Below are 27,525 nucleotides of genomic sequence, written 5' to 3'. Positions count from 1 at the left end.
ACTGCCAATGATATTAAACACTTCTAGAGAAGCCATGTGAGGAGGTACATCCCAACAGGAAAACTGAAGCTCAGCTCAGAATCCCACAGGGTGGCTGCTCAGGCAGTACACACTGCTGCTGGGAGCCAGTCTGAAGGCAAAGGTGAGAGAAGAAAATGAAGAACCAGAGGTAGAGAGATAAGCTAAAGAGAGCATGAAATATGACAGAAATAAACATTAGGTATTTAATAAGAATGCTGGATACTATGGTGATTTCAGGACTTCTGTCCAAAACAATACAGAGCAGGGGTTTGTGCTCTTTTTAAATGACTGCTTTGAAACATCAAATACAACAAGCAATGTTAATGCTCTCTTTTGCCAGTAGCAACAAAAGAACTTGGTCAGAATTAACAAGGAGCCATATCCATCACTAACATAAACCCAGCAGGACAGAACTCTTTCACAGGGACATGTGGAAGCAGAGGTTTATGGAATTCAAATCTGTAGGAGCTGACTTTTGTGGAGAAGCAGAGCTTCTGGGCAGAGAAATGCCCAGCCTGAACCTCACAATTTAAAATAATCTGTTTTTCTTAAATCAGCTTTAATAAAAGAAGAGCTTTATAAAAGTCTGATGCATGCTACACCGGGATTGTGTTTTCTACCAAAACACTGATGGACATTTTGGACAGGTGTACTCACATAAACAACTTTTGTCCTGAACCACATCACTCTCCTCAACCAGCCAATGCTTGATTTTTCTCCCTTGTAGTCACATCTTCATTCAGGGGACTTCTTGTCTGCTCTGTTTGTGCCCACTTTATCACAAACTTAACTTTGCTGTCTTCAAGGCTTTTACCATTGTCCCTTGCCAAACTGGGGCTCTAATAATACATTTTGGGAGTGCTGAATCGTTTGAAACAAGAAGTGCTTACAAAACAGCCAAAGCCCTTCTCTGCACAAGCAAGAGGACCTGTCCTCTGCACTTGTCTGGATGCCAAACACCACTGGCTCAGCCAGGAAAAGGGCAAACCTGCTGCAAGCCACATGCTATGCCATGGAATTTGACAGTCTCCAAGGAAAAAAAAATTGAGCTTTAAATGCTTCTTTTCCCTTCCACACTCCCTGCCTTTGCTTTTTTCTTTTGCTTCTTTTCTTTCTTCCAGGCAGTTACACCTACTGAAAATGTTGTATTATATCTGCTGGCCAGGCTCCTTCAGATCAGACCCTCTGTGCAGGAGCAAAACTCTTTGAAACAGTTCCTCTGCTGGGGTCCTGCTGCAAACCCCCTTTCCCTCTACACCTCCCTCTCTCATCACATAAGCAAAGAAGAATGCTACCTCCCTCTCCCATGTGTGCTTCAACACAGTGGATCAGGCAACAAATATTTACAAGGCAACAAAGGAGAATTTTAGGACCATCCAATCGAAAGGAGTTTGGTAGACAGCTTCAGGAACCCTAAACAACCTAATTTATAATAATTTCTGCATGAGCTTGTTACATTCACATTTCACTCATAACAAGCTTTGTGGGTACTGCCTGCCCTACTAAAAGTAATGAGCACAACAGAATTATAACTAACACAGAACTATTATCCTCTGTTCCTGCACACAGCAAGGGCAACACTGCCTTCCTCACTGCTTCCAAGCTCATTAGAGCCAGAAGCTATTTGTTGGTCTGTGATGTAGACAGGCTCCAGGCTAACAGATGCACAGAAGGGTGGTAAACAGCAGGGCACCCAACTTCAGCAGCAGAAAATAAATGGAGGCCCTGGCAGAGACAGTGTAAGCAAAACTCTACAATAAAGCCTGCACTGTCTAAGTATTGTAAAACTGAGCCCACTTCAGGGTGTGATGATTACTTCAGAAGGCTGAAGTATGCAGGGCAGTTAATCTCTTATTTGCTTAAAAGAGATTATTTTGGACTGTGCTGGGGACACCCTGTGCTAGCACAAATACTCACAGTGAAAAGGAATCAAATTCAGAACGGGACATGAGGCTCACAGCTGTGCAGAGGGACAGAAACCACTCTGCAGTAGCTAAAGCATGAGAAGATCCCTCTGAAAGCTGCGACAACTGCCACAGCCTGACCCAGCTGTACTCTGCTGGATGTTTCCATCTGCCTGATGATGATCTTTTTTCTAGAGATACCAGAGTTCAGAGGCCTGGGCAGAGTGCACTGCCCTAACTACTAAATGTGGTCTACAGCCTCTTCATGCCACCCACATTGGAGCACTGGGCAAGGTTGGATTTTTGCCCTCTCCTCCATATGAGTTGTGGCTCAGCAATGTCTAATTGTCCTCTGCTTTTGTCATGCCATTAAATGTTGACAATATTAACCCTAAAATGTACTGCATGTTATAACTTGGGGTTATTGCACATGTGGAATGACCTTGCTCACTGCAGAATCTTGCAAAGACATGCTGAGCTCCCCTGCTAAGGTATGTTGATGTGAATTCTCAGAGCACTGCAGGCAGAAAGGTTAAAGCTGAGTCACACCAGTAGGATATAAAAGAGGATACTAACATCACACATTTGGCAGGTCACTCAATTCTCCTAGTTCCAACATGTATGAATTACCTTAGATTTCAGTTACACATATATTTCTGTTGTCTTTCCAAATTCCTGTACTTCATACCATAGGTTCTGAATACAGATGATAGCCCAGACAAAACTCCAAACTCCACTCCTTTATCTACCTGCCACAAGCCTTTGCTGGGATTCCACTGTCATGCTGACTCTTGCAGAATCACTGCTAAATCCAGGCTAATGAGCTTGGTTAGACCTTGGCTAACTCTGTCCACAGCTACTGTGATGCCTCTATCTGTGCTTTTGTGCATTTCTAGTCAGAACAGAAACACCACAACTGAGTCCAGCAAAGTTGATTAACTTGGTTTCCCATGCCACTTGCTGCATGCTCTCTTCACACCAAGCTGTCCTTGGCTTTCAGGCTGTGCTGCTTGAGCCCAGTACCTGCCCATGGATAATTTAGGTACAGCTATGCAGACACTGGAGGTGACTTGTGCACTTGGCTTAAAAACCAGGTGCTGCAGTTCCCAAAAACTGATTATTACACTGGAAACATATTCTCACAGGGTAGATTTTTTTTTCCCCACAACAGCTATGCATGTTCTTTCACACAAATGAGAATTTGCCTGTCAGGAGCAGGAATTCCTTTTTCAACAACAGGATATTCAGAACACCTGTAGCTCTGCACTCCACAGGGTGCTGTAGATAGAGCAAACAGTTTGCATACTGCCTGACAACACACAGCATTTCCCTCAGGATCAGAATTTACTGCATTCCAGAGTCAGAGCACCTGCTTGCACCCCAACCACAAGGGGTGGGGGGAATCTGCTTGAGCTACCATTACCAAGCCATGATTTTGTATGCATGTGTCCATAAACATACTGTGATGTATATCATGTTCCTGGTAGACAGTCAGCAAAGGATCAAAATTTCACAGGAATTAAGAATAAGATTCATTTCTAACTGATTTTTTTTTTTTTTAATCCCAACCTTAATTTATTTTCAGCTACAGTAACATTCATTTTCTCCATCTTTTTAATTTTTAAAACACATAGTTATAAAAAATTCATATTTAGATCATTCAGAAGAGCAATTTCAAAAGGGCTACAAGAACAGAAACATTTCTATCATTGATGTCTTGTTAAAAAGATTTATTTTCCTCTGGATTAGTTTACAATTAAAAAACAAAAGAGAGATTGTCCCTCCAGACACTGCTAAACTGATTTAACCAAAACACAAATATAATTGCTGGACTTTGATTTCCTTAAAGTCAGTATTTCAGCAAATCTGCAGCTAAAAACATTTCTAAAATGCAATACATAATAACATATAGCATGGATACTGCTAAAGTGCTGCCTGGGATGGTGTTAATATACTTTTGCTGTCATCAACTCAATGTGCAGCATCAACTTAATGTGCAGCAAAATGCACTGCTTACAGCTTTAGTTATTAAAATATTTGGTTAGAATAAGTGAAGATCACATGTTTGATTCATTAAGTACGCACCACGTTTATTTCAATGATTTCCTTTTTTAATGAGCTGCGAAAAAAGCAGTTTTCCCTCCACCCATTTCTCCATCTCCAGAGCTGCTGTTTGTTCAAAGGATCAGATGTGTCATAGAAAAGCTGAGCATTAAATGTCTCTGCCAACAGTCCTACCCAAGCAGTCCTCAAATGCACTGGAGGGAAGGTTATTCACACCCTTGGGCTCATCCACCTCCCCAAGCCATTGTGGAATAACAGTGGAACATCCAGCCTGCCTGACATGCCTGATTCTGAGCACAGAACTGCCCAGGGAAGGAGGATCCCTGGGCTTTCAGCTGCTTGGCTCTAAGGTCTATTTCACCACTAAAGCTCACCACTTTCACCTGCCTAATGGTCTTAATCAGGCAGTTCTGGACTTTCAAAGAGAGCAGCTTTTAATTTCTCCTATCTGAGCCAGATTACCTGAAAATTAGCACTGAAAGATTTTTCTTTCAGCAGAACACCTATGTTATCTCATGTAAACTGTAGGTGAGATGAACCTTCCAGTGGAGCCTGAAGAGATTTTAATGCTTGGTGGGATTTTAACAGGACTGACTTTGGGCCCTGAGGTGTTTCAGAGGACAATTGCAACTTGCGGCCTTCATACAGTTGATAGAAATCACTCATTCTGGTTGTTACATATAACCTACCTACAGCAGAGCACATCCAGGTGGAAAGGAGCTGGGAGGCTGCACAGTGTGGGCCCTACAGCGGGAAGGAGGGGGAAGGAGGAGGGAAAAGAAGGAAGGAGGGAAAAGAAGGCGGAAAAAAAGGCGGGAAAAAAAGGGCGGGAAAAAAAGGAGAGGAAAAAAGAGGAGGGAAAAGGCGGGAGGGAAGGAGGGAGAGAGAGCTGCAGGACTCACCCGCTGGGCCGCAGGTCGGGCAGGGCTCTGTCCAGCGGCAGGCGGTCGCTCAGGTAGGCGTTGTAGCCATAATACTGGAATTGTTTCAGGGCGATCCGCCTGTTCTCGGGGCTCAGCTCCTGCCCCCAGTGAGCAAAGAGGGACGAGTCGGTGAATGCTTCGGCGGGGTTGTCTTCCACTTTTGGGGGAGCTTCTGTGAGAGACAAAGACAAAAGGAAATTACTTCAGACTTTCATTCCATGGCCTCTGAGGATGCGTTATTTTAAAAAGTGTAACTTTAGCCCCATGTGCTGCTGTAAGTCTTCCCATGACATACCCTTAGCTAACCATTAGCTCCTAAGGCTCAAAATTTAGCATTCAAATAAAGTTAGGTAGAAACAGCTCTTTTTTATCACAATCTGACTAAAGGCCAGGACTGATAAACCTAAATGGATTTAATTTCAGAAGGAGCCTTATCAGAAAAGAATGTTATTTTGCTTTTATATACAAAGATGAACTATTGAATTTCAGCCTGCCTTATGTTGCTAGGAAAAGACTGAAGTTTTGAAGGGGCAAAACAGCCATCTACACATAATGCACAAAATGGCTGCCAAAGTCCATGTGTAAAATAAGTTCTTTAAAACTACATATTCAACAGAGAGAAAATTCACTGTACTTGGCATCCATGTTTAAATAGCAAACCAGTTTCAGACATGCAATAACTTTATGTTCCAGTTTACCATTCCAGCCTATTTGAATTTTTAATCTATATTTAGGAGCATGTGATGAGGCTACTGGGATCATCACTTTGTAATATTTGTGTCATTATCAAAGGTTTTCATTTCAGAAGACCACATCGCTGGCTTCAATGCCAAACAGACAAGAGGGGGAAAGATATACCTAGAAATCAATTTAACAAGAGCTCCAGTCCAATGAAATCACAGCATTCTTTCTCAATGTTGAGCTGCTCAGAAAGTTTGTTCAAGATGAATTGTGATCTTTCTGTGACAGACACAACACAGTTGGCCACATAATCTAACCCAGAGAACCCCTTGTTTCTGTAAACACTCTACAATCCACAGGACACCAGTAAAGCAAGATCAACTGCCTTACCTGACTCTGATTTGTCAACATAAATTGAGCCCCACCAAGAAAAAATATGTTCTTTTTCTGGAAGTTCTAATTATTTATCAACAGTCACCATAGCCATTAACAGTGAACCAACCAAATAAAAAACTCCACTTTCTGAAGAGCTGTACTAACAAACACAGAGACTTATGAAAATTAAAGTGAATCCTTTGAAAATCTGTCAATGTGTCTAATAGGCAGAAACTTCAACTGTCCCCAAAGTCCTCCTCAGCACCCAGAGTTACCTACAGACCTGACAGCTGGCTTAAGCTTTGTGGAAACACCTAAAGAGAAGAATTTATGTACTAGGAGCATATGCCATCAGAATCCTCACTCCCAAAGAGTGCCAAGAAGTATCCTTTGATTTCCTACTAAAAAGAATCCAAAATGCGAAAACATAAATTGAGAAGATCGAGTTGTTTGATTTGTTCAAGTTGTTCTTCTCTTCTCCCTGACAATACTGACAGGAAACTAATGGCACTTGCTTCCCTACACTGTGTTCCAACTTCTGTAAATATGAAACGTTTCTTTACTTGTCAAAGTACTGTCTCCCAGCCTGAATTTGAGAATCAGCTCCAACTCTTCAAAGATGAAAGACAAACTAAACTCTCAGTCAAAGGAGGAAACTACTCTGACATGTCCTACTACCACACAGATAAATGTCAGAGAGCGGAGCCTGGAAATTATGAAAGTTTAATAAATTCAGATCATTTTAGAGGGTCCTAACTTGAAAAACCTAGAATAGCATTTGAATACCAGTTCAAAAATCACAGCAGCATGGAAGTCACAGATGCCTCTGTCTTTTAATGGACAAAGAGCCATCCCAGAAACAACTACCTTCATAGACTCACACTCACACAGGCATGTATTGAATTTTATCTAACGATTTTGTGGGCAAGAGTATGTCCTAAAGTGATCTGTGAATCTCTTGCTGTTTTCTGATTGAAAAAGTGCTCAGTAATCCAGGTTGTATCTCAGTTTAAGATTTTCCAGTAAGGATATCAGTGAATTTAGTTTATAAGCTCTACTAAACAACTTACCAAATGCAGCCATTTTTGGTATGCTAAGCAAACATGTTATTTCAATACATTGCTCTACAGGAAAAACAAAAAAGACAAACCAAAAAGTATTAGCAGGAACTTTCAATTACAATTCCATATAAGGAAATTAAGTCTGAATCTCTGATGACCAAGTTTTTCTTTCCTTTATTTGGCTGAAAACCCTTGGGGGAAGCAACTTTATTCAGCCAGTCTCTCACAAGGAATAAAAATAATGATTACAGGACCATCAGCTGCCTTTTCACTAGTCAACAAGGGCATTTGGTGCCTTGGCCTCCATAAACAGGTCGTGGCCTGAAGTCTCACAGTCAGTGCTCCTTCCCACTTGCTTCTGTATTTGCACAGTGATCATGGGGAGCAAAGGCTCAAAGGTGACCCATGAGTAGTACTGCCTGAAGCAATACAAAGGTAGGCACATTCATCTGCTCAGTTAGTACCAAAAAGGAAAGATCAGTTCCATTTCTCCTGTGGGAAGAAAGCCTGCTGTCTGCAGCACGTTACTGCAAATGTTATCATGAGGTCTTCTCTACTTTGCACACCATGCAAAGCACTGGACCCAGACATGAGCCTGGTATTAACTCTTGGCAGACTGACAGCCTACAGTTAAATCAATCAGTACCAGAGATTTAGAGCACAGATGTCAGCTGGCTGCACACCTGGGCTGGGAAACTCTCCTTCCAGAAGCCTGGCTGGTCATGGCATCAGCCTAGAGTTGGTCACACACTGCTTAACTGAGACAAAACCACCACAGTTTGTTTTCCAAAATCATCTCTGTATCTTTAGCTCATACTCAAGTTTTCTAGTCATATAATTAATCTTAATATAAATCTATTGCTGCATCTGATCTCACTGACCAGCCTTCAAGACAGAAATTCACTCTCTGCTTTCTATTTCTCATTGCATAAAATAAATCAGAGAGACCAAATCAAAAGACACCACTGAGATAATAAGAGATAGACATTTTGTTGTCTGATTGCTGCTTTGTTCTACAACCTCTGAAGAAAGTAAGTGTTTAGTTATTACCAATTAACACAATCATTTAATTAATAACTTGGATTTAATCTCCATAAAAGCCTTTGAAGCTCATTAAGGGAGACTCATTTTTTCAGCTCCATTCAGATTTCAACTTTTCTTCCTAAGAAACATTACCATGAACAGGTTCACAATTAAGAGAAAGGATCAAGTCAGAAAACAGTTGCAAAAATAGTTGCAGAGAGAGATTCAGATACGCTGTTGGCTCTCACTAGTCCCTAAGTTTCATTTTGGTTCTACCCCTTATTTGACTGCAGGTCTATTCACAAAAGCAGCAGTGTTTCATATCAAAGCTTTACCATTGTGAAAAAGCCTTCCATGGAAACAGAACAGCTTTACAAAGCCTGCAGTGTAACCTTATCTGCTGATTTCATTAAGTGCCAGTAACAAGAAGGTAGATACTGTAAGTCAGCAAAAATACCCTATCTGCAAAAATACCTTTGTGTCAGCTAAAGACATGCAGAAGGCATCAATAACTGCACCAAGTGATACATGCTCAGGTGGAACAGGTGGCTCACAAAAGGAAGAATGAGTTGGAAATGATGCCAGGGTGTAGGAAGAAAGGCTTGGATCACGTGCTGCTCTGAGTTCTCCAGTGGCTGACCCTTTGATTTGGCAGCCCAGAGAGCAAGGAGCAGCCTGTGACTGCAGAGGTGAGGCTGGAGCTGTGCTGTGCCTCACCGTGCCAGCTGCACTCACAATGTGCATCTTAGCAGGCTGGCATTAAAGACAAAAGAATCCTCAGCTCTCTCAGGAAGCCTAATGGCCTCAGACTCTGGCCCTGGCTCCCAGCACTCAAAAAAATCTATATTCTATTTCCTGCAGGCAGTAGTCTTTCAGCTTTCTATGGAAGGAAGGATTCTTTCATGCTTTTCCTCTACAGGTGCCCTTCATCTGTTAGGCAATCCATACCCTCTCTACCCTCTTGCCAGAGGCTATTTTATGGGACAGGTAAAAATCCCAGACTTTCATTGGGTCACAGAGTCATGATACAGTGCTCAGAAGTATGGAAACCTCACCAAAACTTTGTCACACAGCAAGATTCACAGAGGAAGATCCCACTTATAAAATCTATTGTAATTCATGAAAACACCTTATCAGCATCCTCAAAAATTGCAGTTTGACAATTCCTGTCTTGCAAGGCTGCTCCCATGCAGGACTCTGCTATAAATTCTGCATCAGATGAGCGAACCTCTAAATGAAAACATCCTTGTTTGCATGGCATGGTGAAACACTGACAAGCAAAAGCAGAAGCAGCTCACCAAGATGCACCACTGCATCAGCCATGGAGAAAAGTATACTCAGAAGACAAAAATTGAAAGTTACAGTAACAGATCTTTTCCTCAAAAAGTTATTTTTATATATTCTCTCACCTCCCCAAAAAATCAAAATACTGCTGGCAAGGTGTCAACATTAATATTGCTTTGTGCTGAAAAGCATTTTGAATATTCAAGTTAAGTTAATTCCCCTTGGCATTCTAGTTTTGTTCCCAAAGAAATGACTTTACCAGAAGTGCACCTAAGAAAAAAGGCAATATCTAAGTGGGTTAAATTCTGCTACTACTGCTTGCTTACAGCTTAGTAAATCATCCTGAAGTTGCCAGGGTTCCCCAGAGAGACTGACAGAGCCTGTCAGACTCTGTCTGCACAAATGACAGAGAAGCATAGCCCTAATCTTAAGAAAAAATAAACCTGATCCAAACTACATACAAAATGCACAACACCACTGAGAGGATTCAGCTCAATATCCAGTCTGTGCATATCCCAGCACCCTCTGTAGTTAGTGTAAGCACTGGACAGATCAGACAGACAGGGAATAGGAAAAAAAATAAATAAAATAAAAAAACCCAGGTGATCCTCTCCTGAAAAGCTGTGAACAAGCCATGATAACACTGTGAATAGTATACAATCAGAAAATACTTTAAAGAGTGAACTGTTTATAACAGCACATTTAGAAGGAAATGCCAAAGACTCTCTCAAGTTTTTACACTTTTTTAGAACTTGAAATACAATTTATATACTATTCATTTATATGTACTTTCATTGCATTTTAAAGCAGCCAATACACATACATAATGGCACAAGCTATTAGCATGCCACTAACATGTATTCTCATTTGTTTCTCTTTGTGAGTTTCCAACTGGGGTTTTTTCTGATAAATAATCCCATGCTTATTGTGCATATTAGGGTTGAAATTCAGTCCAATTTTGCTGCTTAGCACCCAAAATGAACACATGTTCATAGAGAGAAGGTAGATGTTTCCTGTCCTGGCAGACTTTGATAACCCAGCAGCTCCTAAGAAGTCGAGGCACAAAAGTTACTTTACACTGAAGATGCTTGAAGATCACACTCAAAACATGCTCAGCGCTAGAGGGCAGCGTAAGAAACAGGAAAATTTGGGTCTTAAGAGAAATCTGAAGGGTTTGAGACTCCTTAAGAACTTGCTAAGGACCTCTCAGAACTACAAGTATCAAACTTAAAAACTTCTAATTTACCAAAAAATTCCATGTTAGTGGTTATTGCCTATGGGTAAGAAAATGCATAGGAGCAAAATGAATTTTTATTATGTTATCAAGTCAATGCTAAACTATATGATGTGGGTGCACACTAACACTATAGGAACAAGTCTAGGTAATACTCTGTATTTCTTCTGTATACTCTCTGTCTGGCCTATTCTGATCTGAAAACACTATAAATCCTGGCCATTGTTGTTCCTAATAGATATTTTTTCACTACCAGCCTATTAAATTCCCCTCTAGCCATAAGTGTGCCATGGATATGAATCAGGCTAGACAGGTCCATGCATCATTCTGGCAAAGTTAACATAAAGTTACTACAAGCCTGGACAAGCTGAAACCAGGGTAAAAGCTTCTAATTTACTGGAATGGGATTATCTAAGGAAAGGCATATTTCCAAGTATAACCCATTTATTCTCAGATGAAGACATGGAGCTTTCTTACAGCTACCAATACTGCACTTTTAAGGCTTTCTATATCCATTGACACCAATGTTTTGACAGAGACCAATTCTGTCTTCTCAAATGGGTAAAAGGCTGATTTTCAAAAAATACATTATAAGGATATTGAAGACTAAGGAGTACCAAGTTCCAAGCCTTCAGACTTTCTAAAACACAATTTTAAGTTTGTCCAAAGCAATACCGTTCTGCATTTCTCTTACTTGGAAATTAGATTTTAAGATCGCATCAGTTCATTTAAAGCAACAAATAACCCCTTAACTACAGACCTCCGAGATAAAAGATGATCAGAACACTTATTTATTGACTATAATTTAAAGGATTACCATTGTTTCATTAAAAAAAATAATTTTTTTACTGCTAATTTATTTTTGTCATTTCAAGTAATTCTGTACTTAAGGCACTAACTTAAACAACCTGTAGGCAAACAGGCCACAATTTTTGGAATAACAGTCTAATAGTACACTAACAATCTGCCAAAAACTGCCTGAATATTAATTTGGTGACTTTATTCAGTTGTGATACACAGAACTCAGCATTACAAACTGCAGTGCAAGTGCCATAAACCAGTAGTGGTAGCCACAATGCAAAGAGAAGAATGAGATGGGCACAATTACTGCCCTAATTTTTCAGACAGCAGCATGACAACCTTGTTCCAGGTCATGGTTCTGGTTAGGAACAATAAGCTTCCCTGCAATGCTGATTAGATCAGATTGTCAAGGAAAATGCTAAACCAATTTAAGCTCATAATCTTTGATCTGTGCAGTTTTGTGAGAATTATGGCACTGGCCTAACATGTTTAACATCAACACATAAGGGAGATTCTTTTAATTATTTGTGATAATATTTTCCAAATGGTCAGGAAGTTTCATGATAGTGAGCACTGTAGAAATGAAAAGAAGAATGTACAAATTAAACCCCAGTTTTGCAAAACCAACAGTTTTTCATTAGGTTAGTTTGTTTTACTGACTATTTTTCCAGGTAAGAGTGGAAGACAACAGAAATTCACAGATGATTGAATTTCTCTCACAGAGACAGGTTTGCATCCAGGAAACAGAGGGGTGCCAGAATCTGAGATTGCTTCTGCTTGGTACTCAGTAACCAAGCTGAATTTTTAATGATGACTTCCCTCACTTTCTTATCACCATGAAAGAAATAAGTGAAAACACAGGAGATCTACACAAAGAGCAAAGGAACAGAATAAACCAGGTTGCACATTAGAGCTAGGGCTCTGAGACCTCTCAAAGACACAGCACAGCAAGTTCCAGAGCAAGAAAGAAGATAAAAAGGCTGAGAATATTCCACTGATTGTAACTGCACGTGTTCCTAAATTTAGGCATCTGCTGATGGGCTTACCAAAATAGGAAACTCATCTGCATTTAATGAATAGCAGACCACATTTTTCTTCGGGATTAGTGGAGTTTGCATCTGTGCAGCTGAGAGGATTTTAAAGCTCAGTGTGTTTTATATCATAAACCCAAATATATGTCACCTGGAGTAAACATGAAAGGCATTTAACTCTTTTGAAAACTATTTTGCTAGGAGCTGTCAGGCTGTGACATAGCTTATTAGTCAAATATATATGGCTTTTCCTTCTATACAGAACTGAGTAGTCCCACCAAAAGTAGAGTTCACAAAAGGAAACAAACTCATGCTCTTCTACAGTCACCCAACTTAAAGCACCAAAAATAGGCTTCCTCTTCCAGTAATCACACAAAATGAGATTTTTTCTCTGCTTGCTGGACTGTGTCAAGCTCCCTCAGATTAGTTCTACTTCAACAACTTCCATCCACTTCTTTCAGTACTCTGAAGAATTTTGTTTTGGCTACTTCTTTGATAACACAGAAGTTTTAGAGAGCAGCAGCTCCCTCACTCAAGACATCCATTTCACTTTTCCTGAGTGCTTCCAACATTAAACATTGTAAGCTGCTTCATCCCTTCCACTACCGTGTTCTCAGCAGCACCTCAGTGCACAAACACTTTGCTAAGTGAGCCAGGGCTTGACAGGGCTCCCACTTGAAAAGCACTTTTCAAACACTTGCAGATGTTATTGTACATTGGAGCTACTTCACATTTCCAGGATTTTTCCTAACATAGCCCAAGAGCTAGAAATGAGTTTCAGTTTCAAATGAAACCTGAGGAATTATGAAGAAGAACAGGGCTGTTTTGAAGAGCCAGCATGCACTTCTATTTGCATCTTCCATCCCCATTTGCCACTGCCCTTGTCATGCTTAAAGCACTGGGCACAGGCAAGTGCAGCAGCAGGGAGCAAGGACATTTTAAAGGTTTTCAAACCACATTTCAGTTTTAAAAAAATAGAAAACTAAGCATAACATAGCTTCTCCTCTTGGCAGAACAACATGAATGACAAATTAAAAGCACTCTCCCATCTTTGTTACCCAGTAGATGATTTGTGCTGATGTCAACATCAATAATACACTGAGGCTATCAAGATGTCAGGAATTCTCCTTGAAATAGTAAAAAAAATAAAGAAAATGCAATTAGATTAAGTTCTCTAGTTTAATAGGTATTTGGGTAAATGTTGTGAGGTGATACTTTAGCTAAATTTTGGAAATAGGATAATAAGTCAAAAACATGCTGGAAGAAGACAACAAATCACATGGAAAGCAGAATAAACAGAAAGCAAAGAGGAACCTCTAGATTACACCCAGCAAACACTTTGCTTTGTTACTGTTCTCAGCTCACTTTCTATCCTACAACTAGGAACTTGGAGAAATATCTATTATCTGAGAATTTTCCTCTTTTGTCTTAATTTAAGAACTGCAGATAAAATGGCTTCAAACCTACAACATTCTGCATTTCCTTCGCAACATTAAAAAGCAGAGTCAATTAAAAAAAATATTTTTAAAATTGCATTAAGTTGATGAATGAAGCACCCCCTGCTTCAGTTGTGTGAAGAATGGAAGCATCTGGCTGACTGTTTTTTTCTGCTTTGGTATTTTGGGTCTTGTTTGGGTTTTTAAAAAGTCATCATAGCCCTATTAGATTTTTAACAAAAAGCACAAAACAAATAAAAAAACCCTAACAAAACAAACCAAAAAGTACCTCAAACCCTGAAATACAGCTAGATTAGAGAATGAATCAAACTTATAGCTAGAAATTCAGTTTTAAACAGAAATAAGAAGCAGAGGAAAAATGAGGAAGCCAAGAAAGACAGGAATTACTGACAAAATAGGAAACTAGATGAAAATAATGGAAAATCCAATTCATTATGCAAGACACAATGGGCAATTTAGTTAGTAATTTCTCATCATAAGACTACAGATTTCCCTGCAGATCTGTATGACTTTAGTGTGAGGAACATTATTGAAAAGGCCTGAGATTGACAAATCAACCTCTTGCAAATGAGCAAAATCAACACAGAAGAGATGTAGAAACATCTTCTACAGTTTTAATTTATTACCTTTCTTTCAATATAAAACAAAGTTATGCTTTGGTAAAATTCAGCCACATCTTTTTTCTTCCTCTCCTCATCCCCCACCTGATGATGAGCTTCTGGTAAACCCACAAAGCAAAAAGGATAAGGGGGGAAAAGCCCCACACCCCTTAGCAGCACATTTTTTGAAATTGTACACAAATTCTCTTCTATTTTTTTCTAATAACCTTGTTTATCACACATCCTGAGGAGAAACACAACTTGTTCATTTTGTCTATGATAAAAATCAAGACCCTTGGTTAAGAATGGTTCCAGTCCTCACTAGCACTGCACCCCAATTTATTCTGGGTCAAAGGAGCACTGTGCCTTCTGCACCTACTGAAACATCAACATCTCACTGAGTCACCAAGAAATATTGTTATTTAATGAGTTGGACACAGTGCTTCTGCAGAAAGCCTGTTCTTCAAATTATGCTTATTGCCAATATTATCTAAACCAAAAGTATTTTCTACCAATTCTGGTCCACTGTGAAAGAGAGCAGAATCAGACCTGGATCCTGCAGTCTTGCATTAAACAGACGAGTGCATTTAGCAGATACCTCATATCCACATAATCCCAGAGAGGTGCTTACTAATCCAACTGCTCTAAATTAAACAGAATTATCCAGGAGTGTTGGGAAGCATCATCAAAATGCCCTCCCAAAAATGGGTAATTAAAACAGACTTTCACCAGTTTTGTAGAATACCTTTAATAAAAGACAATTGGAGACTTTATTATTTATTATCTTTACTTTTAGCAGAGACTATTTAGGATAGATACCAGAAGAATATACTCTGATAAAACACCTGAGAATTATGAGATATTCAATTTTGAATTTCTATAATGCTTTTAGGAATTGTTAAGCATGATAACAGATTTCATTAATCCTGAGGTTATGTCCAAAATGAGCAGTGTTTTTTTCATTTACTCCACCTGCCCTGCAGGTGTTTGAAATCCACAGGGCTTGTGAATTAATTACTGATCAGTCACTAGGGTGGGATGGGCTAATTAAACTCCATTTGAAAAAGAAAAGAATGAACAAATCATTTTACCATAAGAGTCAGGATATGAACTGCACACAGGTAGTGAAGGAAGAAGTTCTAGAAGCAGCCAGCTCTGAACAGAAGGCTAGAGAGGAGCTGATGTCCCTGTGGAATAACTGTTCATCAATAAAACCAAGGATTTTTTTATATTCAAAGTGGAAGTAATTTTCTCTCACAGCAAATGAAGTTTCTTAACAGTTTGTTTCCAATTAATCTTTGCTCCTGGAGAAAAGCTGCCCTTTCAGACTTTGACACTTAAACACAGTTGGCAGTCAAGTAAAGGTAACTGCAGGAAAGGCTCCAGGAATTTTGTAAACAAATCCTAGCTCAAGGCAATGCCAGAGAAATAAATTTCTTACCTGGAAAATGGAATGTTTTCATCCAACAAAAAGAAATAATTATGAGATAGATTGAAGCAAATTAGAAAGCAGAAGGCAATTTCCCTGGCAGGAGAACTAAGGCTCATTGCCTTTGTCCTAATCAACAACTCCAAACCTTAGCCAGAAAAATGCCCAAAATTCCCCACAGTGTATTTTTTGTGTCCCTGGTGAAGAGGATTTGGTAAGTCTGCTGAGAAATCATGGCTTCCTCCATGAGCACAGCCACAATTTGGAACATTGTAATGAACCCACTTTTCTCTGTCCACCTGACTAAAATGCACACATGGACTCTCTCTCTGTGTTTAGCCAATGGTCATTGTGTGAAAGAGGTCAGCAGGAGCACAAGAATTGGAGATTTAATTCCCAGGTTGCTTTTGCATGCTAAGTTCATTTACCAGAAAAATACATCTGCATTTTAAGATCTTAAGGCTCCTGGATAGCAAGTTTTGGGTGTGCCACCCAGGGCCAGAAAACTTGCCAATGCTTGTTCAAACATTCCTAAAAGAAACAGAGATTGATACCAAGCAAACTCCTACACTAGTTTGACTCCATCCTAGTTTTGGAAAAGTGGCTTACTAAAAGGTTCAGCAGAGCAGTGTTTCTGATTGTTATTAGCATCTCTCTGCAGCTGCATCTCTGCCAATGCAGGAGTCTAAAAAAAAACATGCAAGGAAACACTGATGAGATCTTGCTCATCCCATTTAATTTACATGAGAGTAGGTTAATCAGAATCAGAGAACTGAGTAAAACCTCATACGATTTCTTCTCCAGTAAATGTTGTTACAGAAGGTTCTGTCCCTTCAGACATTTGCACTGATAAAATTTGGTTTTTTATGTACTTTCCTGCCAAAGACCTAGCAAGCTGTGAAGGAAGAGGTGTTTGTTTTTCCACCATCATTTTTTTGGCTTCATTTACCATGAGGTTCTCCAGTTCTCCAATGCTCTGAGAAATGGAACCACAGATACCAGATTTCCATTATTTAGGTTCCCAGCTTCACCTACAGCCAAAGGAAGGTTTGTCATTGGTATTTGCCCATATATTCTCCAGTCTAATTTTATACAATCCTCATAAGACAAACTGTCCACAGCCACAAGAACATCCTTTGGCCTCCAAGCAGAGGTTGATGGTTGAATTGAGAACTTAGATTAAGACTTAGACTACTTTTCTCCTGTTGCTGCTCATAGCATCCTTTAAAAGTGGTAAAGGAAAAAGAGGATTTAGTTTTCTTCCTAAAATAATTCCTTGATTATCTCTGCACAACTGAGCACTCACAGAAAAGCCTGGATGTTTTCCCCGTGGATCTCATTTTGCCATTGTAAAACAGGAATAGTGGTGCATCTCCTGCCTTGCAGGAGCATTAAAACAAAGCTACACTTCAGAGCTGCTCAGTAGCAGCCATCACTGAAATGCTTACAAAAACCAATAAAAATCCTCTTTCTTCTCATTAGCAAAGATGTTAAAACCAGCCATTTTTCACAAATTCCCCTGCATCAGCACACAGGCTGCACCACCAACAATCTTCAATTGCTCTCTGTCCCTGTCCCACAAGAAGTTAATCCTGACAATGTTGGTTTCACTGTTTCCAAGCCACCAGCCTCCAACACTCTCTGTATTACAAGGAGCAGATGTTTATGTTACAATCCCATTTCCTTAACTAGTATCAGAGGATTTGTTCTGTGTGTAAGGAGATTTACTAGATTTTTCCAACCCCTTTAGAGTGTGGCTTGTGAGGAATATTAGATATTTCAGTAGCATTATTTTCCCTGCAAAGAGTCACGTGGACTCAGATATTCACTGTCTTACAGCCTGGTAAAAATTTGGTTCTGTGAACAACAATTGTTACCAAGAGGATTTCCATTCCCAGTTGACTTAATCATACAACAAGTTAAAATATGCTGCACTCAAATACTTTTGTTCAGGCAAAATCCTTTCTTTAAATTGTATCTTTTAGCCCTAACAACACATGTACTTCTTTGCTTAATTACACAGTGTGCTTTACCCCTCTCTTTTCCCATTCCTCTTTTTGTTTTTTCTAGCTCAGAGGTATGCAAACCATCTGTGCAGAAAACATGGTCTAATAACTATCTGCAAATCTGTTTCCTGAAAGTGACACTACCAAAGCTGGAAGGCCAAATAGTACCAGCTACTAAGTGTTATGATTTATTCTTATCATGCTAGAGCATTCAAAACTTTCCTGAAGCGTTACTGAAAAGATATTATATTTTATTGCACAGTATAGAAACATATGCTTATTTTATCACTTTTTTTGGTAAGATTTACATGTTTGGGATAATTAAAGAAACTCCAGGGAATTTACATGTTCCATTTACATGAAGAGGAAGATTGCAGAGTCAAAACATGCATCGTTAGACCACAAAAAAACAAAGCACATTTACAGAGCCTCTGAAAGTGTCTGTCTTCAAATTTTTACACTGTTTTCTCTTAGATTATATTTTGGGATCTGATTTAAAGATTTACATGAAATTCCTCATGTTTTTTTTTTAAATTAAATTGGGAAATGTACAGGGATATATCTGAGTGGGATGCTACTTATACAGTCATACCAGCCAGAACTTTAGTAAACAGCACTATTGTAATACAAGAGAAACACTGGCATAATCTGACTTTGAATACTACTGATATAAAGAACACATGCAGTTTCTCAACCACAAACAAGAGTTAAAACTGGAGCAAAGACATGCTTTTGACCAAAGCTAAAACTTTTCTCATAAAAACAGCCCATTTTTCCAAGTTTTGGGGGAAAAAAACCCCTAATTTAAATATACTCAAACTCATAGGTGCTTCTTGTTAAAGGTATTTTCCTCTAGTAGCTCTCATATGTTGATGCTCACATTTTTCCACCCTTAAGAAAAGCCATGTCCTAAAAACCTCTAAACTTCTTTAAAACTTCTCTTTCCTATTAATAACATTAATTTCAGCATAACCCCAAGTATTAGGACATCTCTTAATATATTTCTTCCAATATATTTTTGCCAGTAGAGCGAATGGTACAAGAATGGAGAAGAAGAGGAAGCACTTTCATAACATTCCCTTCCAACCAGCAAAGCAGAGCTACTGTGTGGAAAGGAGTAAATTATGCAGAGGAAAAAGTCAATGTAAATTTTTTTTCTTGGATAAAAGGACACTTTACATACCACAGTGTTGCTTCTTCTTTTGTTTTCTGCACTGACTACTCAGATTTTTCTACTGGGGACCAACTCAGCTCTTGCTAATGTTTAATTTAAGTACTAATTTCTAAACCACACTTCTAAAGCAAACAGTCCTTAATTGAGAAGATAAAACATGAAGGAACATTGAAACAGTAATCCCAACATTATTTTAACATTTAAGGAAAAGGAGTTATTCTTTCATGAGTATCAGTGAAATGAACAGCTTTATATAAAGTATATTCAAACTACAAGACTCACAAAATTATAATATATCTTCCTAAGAGGCAACAAGACATACTGACAGGAGAAAACAGCACTGCAAACTAAGGAGGGATAACCCAAAATTTTGTTCCACTTGTGACTGGCTGATGAATGATCACATCTTCCCAATGCTTAACCGGATTTATAGGGTCTGCCTTTTAACGTGATCATCTGTTTGTCTTCTAGCTGTATTTGACAAATAAAATTAATTAGTCTGGATTTATGCAAGCTTCTTCACAGAATTTCCATTTATAAACATAGAATTCAATTTTTTAATTTAATATTTCCCATTAGAAAAGAACAGGAGAAGGAGGAATGAGATTTTGTCATATTTGTCACATAATTCCATTTGATGTCATTCCTCTTTCAGTGATTTCTATCTGCATAATTTAATAGTTCATTAACATAGTACAACACTGAATCTCAAACAGCTGGTAATGATCATATTTCAGAATCTGTTAGCATCCACTTGCTACAATCTTGTTCTTCCCATCTTCCATCTGAACCACTTCTCGCTGATCAGTGGGGGGGAAAAGTGTTATTAAAATTAAAATCAGCAGGGTAGAAGACTTGCACTGCAATATGCAACACCCCAAATTTTAAGGTGGATATTTCCAACCAACATAGATAGGTTTCTGTGCAGCTTTTACTAATATTTGCCATGTGCATTATTTAAAAACAACCATACAGGTTAAGTTGTTGGGGCTTTTTGCTTCTCATCTTTTCAAATATTTAAAAGAATGCCTTCCCCTGTAAGGGAAATAGCTCTGCCTTTGGATCTAAAATCATTAGTATTTCTTTTATCTCAGATGCTGCCCAGATCACAGTCTAGCTATGAAATAAAAACAGTCTTTAGGTAAAGTCAAGAGTATAAGCACAGTTAATTGAGCATGAAAACACATATGGACTCCTCAGACAGGAAATCAAGCTGCATTTTTTGCTCCCTCTTCATCCTCAGAGTAGTTTCTAAACAAGTCAGTGTCATAAGATGAACTATTTATCCCATAAGACTGTGAAAAACTAGCTCTGGAGGACTGAAGACCCCAGAAGGGCATTTGCAATTTCCTCATAATCGCTGTTGATTCTCCATGATAAATCCAGGCCTCTTTCCAAGGTCAGGGAGGCCACTCTGCATTATTATTGAGATTAATGCCTATTTACTCAAAGTCATATCTAAGAAATTTATTCTCTCAGATCAAGAAAGAAAATGGCTCTGTGGCTGCTAAAACCCCCCAAATCTGCCTGCAATTTCTCTCATCATGAAGAGCAACCTGATCCCCACGACTTCATCTTAAGAGCAAAAACAAAATCAGGAGGGCCACATGAATCTCCTGTATCCATTCAATAAATAGTCTTTGATACCCAAACTTACCATATTCAGTGTTAATTTTATATTCAGGGCTTAATGCAAAATTGACTAGGATATGCTTTCCTATTGCAGTAGTAGAATTTTTTTTTTGGTTAAAGACTATTTCACAGAATTATAGAATATTTCATCTCACATTGGAAGAGACTCCTAAGGATCACCAAGTCCAACTCCCTGCTCCTGGCAGAGCTACTAAAACGAAAGCATATGACTGAGGGCATTGTCCAGATTCTCCTTGAGAATCTAGCTTATGGAAAGTGACACTGCAAAAACACAACTTGTAATTCTACATCTATCTGGGTCTGTGATTTGTAGAAAAATGTGGCTGTCAGGTTGCCTTTCCTACATCCTACAGGCTGCCATGGCCTACTGGATGTTAACTTGGTGATTTATGTTTCCATCGACACTGAGCAACAGGTAGCTCTGGATGTGTGAAACAAGGCAACATCCAGCAGGAAGGTATCACAGAGCTTGTTCTAAGCAAAGAAACTGCTGTGAAAAAGACATTGCAGGAAAAAGATTTGGACAAGAGCCGCAAGAAAATACTGGGGCTTATTACTAAAAAAAATTTAAAAAATCTCCATTTTTAAGGGTACATGTATTGGAGGTCTATTATAGACCAATTTAAACACATATTAATTTATGTTTTATCGATTAAGTAGATAATTATCTACCATGGTATTCTAATACTTAAGAAAATTTTGTTACCTATATTTTAAAAACTGTTATTTGGAATAGTAAAGGGTAGACACAGGCAGAGCATTCCCACAATTTCTACAATGAAAACATTTTTCTAATCAGTTAAAATTCACTGAAGCAAATATATTCAAATGCTTTTAGCTTATGCATAGATGAGATTAATTACTTGGATGAAAATTCAAAAACTTTTAGAAAGATCATTACTCTTTCTGTGAAATTAAACACCAAACCATTCTCTTAATAAATGGAAGTCTTCATGAAAAGCCAATGAGAAACTACTGAATGAGAATTTAGATTAGCCTTGAGAATTCTGTCTTCAAGTTAGGGAAGCCGTTTGCATTCCTAACAGCCACCAGCACTATCAAGCTCATTACTTAACGAGGGCAATCCAGCCTGTAAAACCAACTGGCAACTCAGAAGAAGCAGCTTTTAAGTCAGGAATGCTCTCTGGTGACACACTACTGATAATGGTTTTTATGGCAATGGCTATGAGAGATGCAAAACATGCAAAACCAGAGATTTTATCCGCAAGGTCAGACTGTCAGACGTGCACAGTACTCCCCAGAATGCAAAGGGAAACATTACTTGATTTTAGTAGTTACTGAGAGCAATTATCTATTCTCTACCTTGCAAAAATTAAAGTGATCTATAAAAAACAGTATTAAAAGCATTTTCCATTGGTTTGACTATTCTATTTATGCTACTTTTTAAGAGCCCATAAAGCAACTCGTGTAACTATGGTCCCCCATACTGAGAAACTTGGTGATGATGCTGACACATCAGCTTACTAATTAGCACATACCCTCCAACTGCAGCTATGCTTTGCTTCTTTTTAAAAGTCTTTGTCAACAGAAAACTCTCTATAGCTCTGTGATGCTCTTGATGTGCAGTTAAAACCTTTACCCTGTGTATTACCTGTCCTGAGGCAATTCATGACAACAGGCTTTCCAGAGGGTATTAGAGTTAATTCCTATTACTCAAGCCCAACCCTGACTAGAAAATTTTACTTGATAGACATTAAAAACAAGTTTCATACTGTTTTAAAGCTTTGACATGGTAATAAGTAAGCTAAGCTCCACTACACAAGGCATGTTGTTACTTTCCTGTAGAGTTTAAAACAAATATGTTTCCTTTTCAAAAGCAGAAAAGCTGTTTTCATTGTCCTGACATTTCAGCAAAAAGTTTCCCCTTTTCCTCCCCAGCTCTGAATACGTTAGTAGGAAGCCTGTTCTCCCACATGTGCTACAGAAACCTCATCCCACTGATCCCCCAGCTACTCTTCAGCTTGTAGATATGCTTTACAGTCACAATATTTGTTTTTAAACTCCCTCATCCTCCCACCAGAACTTCTGTCCTCCACCTGAAGTTCATCTCTTTACAAACACTGCTCTGGAACAGTCCTCTCTGGGGCACACATCACTATTTAGACTGGCTGTCTCATGTTTCTTTGCCTTGATTCTCTTGTCAGGTTTCCAGTCTCCTTTGGAATGACGCCTGTTCTCCTCTGAAGAGATCAGGATCTTATTTTGGTAACTGCACTTGCTTTGTATACCACTCAAAACCATAGTGGATGTAATTTATCTGGAAAGAGTCAGAGTATATTTCACAAAAACAATACAGGATGATAAATCCTTTGTTCCCAGTACAAAGGGACTCTCAGACAAATCCAGCTTAAAGAGGTCATTTTAGGTCAACGAGAAGCCACGACTTAGTGTGTAAATTAAGACAGAGAGACACACTGGCTTCTCTTTCCCTTCAGGCTCTGTCTGCAGAAACTGCTGTATCCCCCAAAGGAAGCACCAGAGAAAACAGCTCTGGGGTGGGTTTTTTGCAGCTCTTGTGCAGATTCCTGCCATCTGCAGTTCCTCCTTCCAGGAACAAGAGTGCCTTAATTTTCAACTGTACCTTGAAGACAAGGGCAGGTGTGGCAATGTGATGCCAGGATACCAGTTCTGCCCATCTTACCACAGAACATCTTGTCTTCACACATGGACAGAGCTTTTAGGGTACCGTTCTGCAAACAGTGCAGCTTGTTAAAGTTCTCTGCCAAATCCCTCAGGACACGCTGAACAAGACCCAGTATTGAATAAAAAGCAGTGTTAAGAGCACTGGGTTGCATTTTATGAGACAAGGTATTGATCGTGCTTACCTGCAAAAAGTTTTTTAATTTACTACTTTTACTGATTCAGAAGATGGGAAATGATCCATATTTTATTATCTGCTTACATTTTTGCATAGCCATCACTCTGGCTGGCAAACAAAAGCTTTCAAGAAGGTACTGTCCAACTAAAAAAGACTGACAAGCTGAGGAAAAGTGACAGCAGAGTGAAGTTACCTTCCACAAGATACACCTGGCTCGTGATCACATCAAGCTGATCACATCAATTTGCCAGATGGGTGGAAGAAGCAGCCAATGCAGACAGATAGCCTATTACCTCTTCCAAAGAATCTTGAAGGTCAACCAAATACCCACAGTGATTTTGAGGTGTAGTGATAGCTGGGTAATCCTCCTACAGGGAGCAACTGCAGTGAGCACAGCAGCAGGAGGTCCTGACACAAGTGTTTAGCAAGCAGCCTTGTTTTCAGAGGAGAACACTAATTGACATGAGTACAGCTTGTGTAAATCAAATTTGCTGGGTTGCATTCAGCTTGTAATCCTTTCAACAGTAATCCATCCATAATAATAATATGAGTTTAGTGCTTTACCAAAACATTCCCACTTCCACGCACAAAGCTGAAATCACTCATTAGCTGTAGCATTATTAAATCCTCACTGTTCGGTGACTTGGTTAGGAATGCATTTTGGCAAATGCTCTGAGGAACAACATTTCCAATGCTCTCTTACAGTCTCAAGCATCAGGACAGATGTTCTTAGTTTCTCTTCATCAAACATACATGCCTGCTACCTCTGTACAGCTCAGCTGTACTTGTGCTCCTAATGACACCCACTGGGAGCTGGGAACGCACAGCCTCATCCAGTATTCCCCACAGCAAAACAAAGACATTGATTTTCCAGTTCAGGCAATAGCAGCAGGTTGCCTCAGCTTCTTGCCCAGTTTCATCTTCAGCAAGGCATTTGCATCTTTACAGTTATTAACCTCATCATTCCACGGTATTAAATACTGCTTAATTTTTCTTTTTTAATAGAAAGCTCTGGATTTCTCTAATATTTAGCTTGTGGTTCTTTAGTGGTAAAAGTATCATCTATGAGGTGCTCAGATGAAGAAAAAGAGCTCTTTATTCTGTTCAAGATCTATTGTTTAAAACTACAGGTATGTTTGGCATGTGAGTTCCATACTGTAAGTGATCAAAACACAGAAGTGTCATCAGCCTCAAGCAGTAGACTAAGTTTTCCAGAAAATGAAATCTGCAGCTGCTGCTGAACTGGCTAATAATTAGCACGTGGCACTGGCATTAAGGCAATAAATTTAAACCCTTTAAATAAATAACGTCTTTAATATGGTCTAGAAGAGGGATTTTTTGAATTAATTTTTTTCTTGTTCCTGTTATTTATGTTGAAATATTAGCCTGGGACCAGAAATGGAGAAAAAAATGCTGAAAGGTAAATGAGATACAGCAACTGAAATGAAAGAGCCTCAAGCAAAATGCAGCAGTACCTACCCAACAGCTCTCTTCTCAACCTGTTGGACTCTGTAAGACTGTCAGAGCAAAATTTAACATCTTTAAGAAAAATCCAGGAGTACCCACCATACTTGATAATCAGATTTTTAGCTGAGACAATGTATATTTATGCATTTTTTGTTAATGCTGGATTTGTTTAAAGCATTGTCAGCTGCTTTCAGAAGGTAATGAAAATGAAAGAAAACCTCAAGAAAGATTACCGTCATCATGGAGAGTTTACAAAATGGAAAGCAGGCTGTGAGTAGAGGAGGTTATAAATTTTACAGTGTTTTTGGATTTTACACACTAAAGAATAACCTCAATCAGATTCCTTGCCTGCAAGGAACAGAAACTCTGGCTCTGCTTCTTGACAGCCACAGATGGTAATGGGCAGTCTCAGCTCAGCAAGGCTTCCTACAAATGGATTCCTGCAATATTGACCCAGCCATGGCATCTCTGAGCTGCATCCTGTCCCAAATTCCCTGACCTTGAGCAGCAAATGCTGAGCTTGGTCCCAGACCACTGAAAATCCATACTCAGTCAGTCTCAGGGACAGCACAGTGCTATTTGTTAGACTGAAGTGGGATTCCAGTCCTACTCACAGTGCTGCTGTGCACTCCCCACCCTCACTTCTCAAAATACCTTCCTAGCTATGACATACACTTTTTTTTTAACTTCTCAGTATCTAAAGCATAACATTTAAATAATTTCCTATCTCCAGGAGAACATGCAGAACTTTCTCCTGTGCTCTTTTTAGACCACACAGCAGAAATGGTGCTTCAAGCACACTTCCAAGAAGACAGTTTTGCTTGATAAAGACCACATTAAATACGTAGCCTCGCATTCTGCTCCAGCTGTGCTTCACCCAGGCCTCTCTGGTCAAGAAAAGAAACACCTATGAAGCATGACAGATTTAAGATATGCACCTTCCAAAACAGCTCATTATCAAAATAGATCAACACTCCAAAATAACAAATGTAGGACTAAGCTTGCAGAAATGCCTCTGAAAGATGAGCAGCTCAGGTGCTTCCATTCTCTCCCTGTCTTTTTTTGTTTTTATCTTTTTGGTTTTTAATAACAATTCACAACTCCAGACAGGCTGACAACTTATTGAAAAGGATTTTTCTTCAGAAAAGTTCTCATCACTGGCTGTGTACCATCTTTATTACCTTGGCACTGACATTTAACGCTCAATAAATCTGCAGCCCTTCAGTGGAGCTCTGCCTTACAGTTAACCTCAGACTTCTCCTTTTCCTTTGATACTTGAGGTTTTCCAGGGACCAGGAGTTAGTTCCAGATCTGGCAGTTAATTGTCATGCAAGCCACTTGCTTACACTCCTTCCCACTGGCAAGATGAATCAAGAAGGGAAGGAAAAAAAAAATTCCTAAGGGTCTTTCACAAAATTTCACAGCTGTTTTTCTCTCAAGACACGAAATCAAACTGTGTCATTCCACTGAGCTGCAGTTTACAGCTTCCCCAACAACAGCCACTGCAAAGTGAGTGAAGACTGACAGCTCTCCCTGCTAAATCTTCTGGCACAAGCTCATCGTGAGTCTCGACGGGGAAGGGTCAGGGGACACTGCTGTCTATCTCAGAATGGGGTGATGCAATAACTCCTCCGTTAAAAAATTCCTGCACAGAAGCAACCTGGTGAGGTGGGAAAGGCAAGGCACCAGTGCAAAATGCCTAGGAGGGTTCTGACAGAACAGGCTTCTGCACTCCAGCTCAGAAACCTTTTACCCCAGGAGAACTGTTCAGATGGTTTTCAACTGGCAGCAGAACTCCCTCAAGTAGAGCACTTCACAGGGCTTTGCAGCAGGGCTCAAGTGCAAAGCACTTTGAATTCACTGAGGTATGACAAAAAAGAGAATTTGGTTGAGTCACCTGAACTGGAAGCACAGAACTGATTCCAGAGGACTTTTTTATTCATTTTATTGGTAACTGCTGACAGAATTCAGCTCCAGAAGCAACCCCCCTCAACTGTTTTTATTTTCTAGGTGTCAAAAATTAATTACAGTTAATTTGATCTAGAGCAGATTTCCAGAGAAGCCAAAGAACACAGGTGCCTGAAACAGCAGGTCTGACCCCTTCAGAGAGCTGTAAAACCCCCCAATCTCAACAGGTAACCCTTTGTTAACACAGGTATACAAACGTTACTGACTGGCAAACCACACTTGTTGAGTCTCAGCTGCATGAAACTGGCATTTCTGCAGCACCAGAAACAGCCTAATTCCCAATAATTCTACAGCTGATGTGACCCCTTCACATCACAGATGACAGTGAATGAAGAGTGAAATATGACAGCCGACGTATTCCTTGGGGTAAAGCTTCCACTCCAAGCTGGAAATGAAGCATATGGAGTGCTTCACATGCATGCAGTGTATGATATATGGGAACACCCAACCTTGTCGGTTTTAGCTTTCTCTTTCTTACTAATGTTTCTTTTAGCCAAAACCACTTGAATTGACAAGTCAAGCTTTCCTTAA

General features: G+C 39.4%; 1 protein-coding gene across 3 annotated transcripts in view; it reads right to left on the bottom strand.

Annotated features, from left to right (window-relative positions):
* GALNT18 (polypeptide N-acetylgalactosaminyltransferase 18) overlaps positions 1-27,525 on the bottom strand; it is a 225,186-nt gene that overhangs the window by 105,156 nt on the left and 92,505 nt on the right. For all 3 annotated transcript variants that reach the window (XM_085063108.1, XM_085063107.1, XM_085063106.1), the window contains one exon: positions 4,892-5,084. In XM_085063108.1, the coding sequence (XP_084919234.1) occupies positions 4,892-5,084 (193 nt within the window). The remainder of the gene's footprint in view (positions 1-4,891; positions 5,085-27,525) is intronic.

Source organism: Lichenostomus cassidix, chromosome 5, assembly GCF_008360975.1.
Source record: "Lichenostomus cassidix isolate B80296 chromosome 5, HeHo_3.0, whole genome shotgun sequence".
In the NCBI taxonomy this organism is placed as follows: domain Eukaryota; kingdom Metazoa; phylum Chordata; class Aves; order Passeriformes; family Meliphagidae; genus Lichenostomus; species Lichenostomus cassidix.
This window is presented reverse-complemented; position numbering and strand designations above follow the sequence as displayed.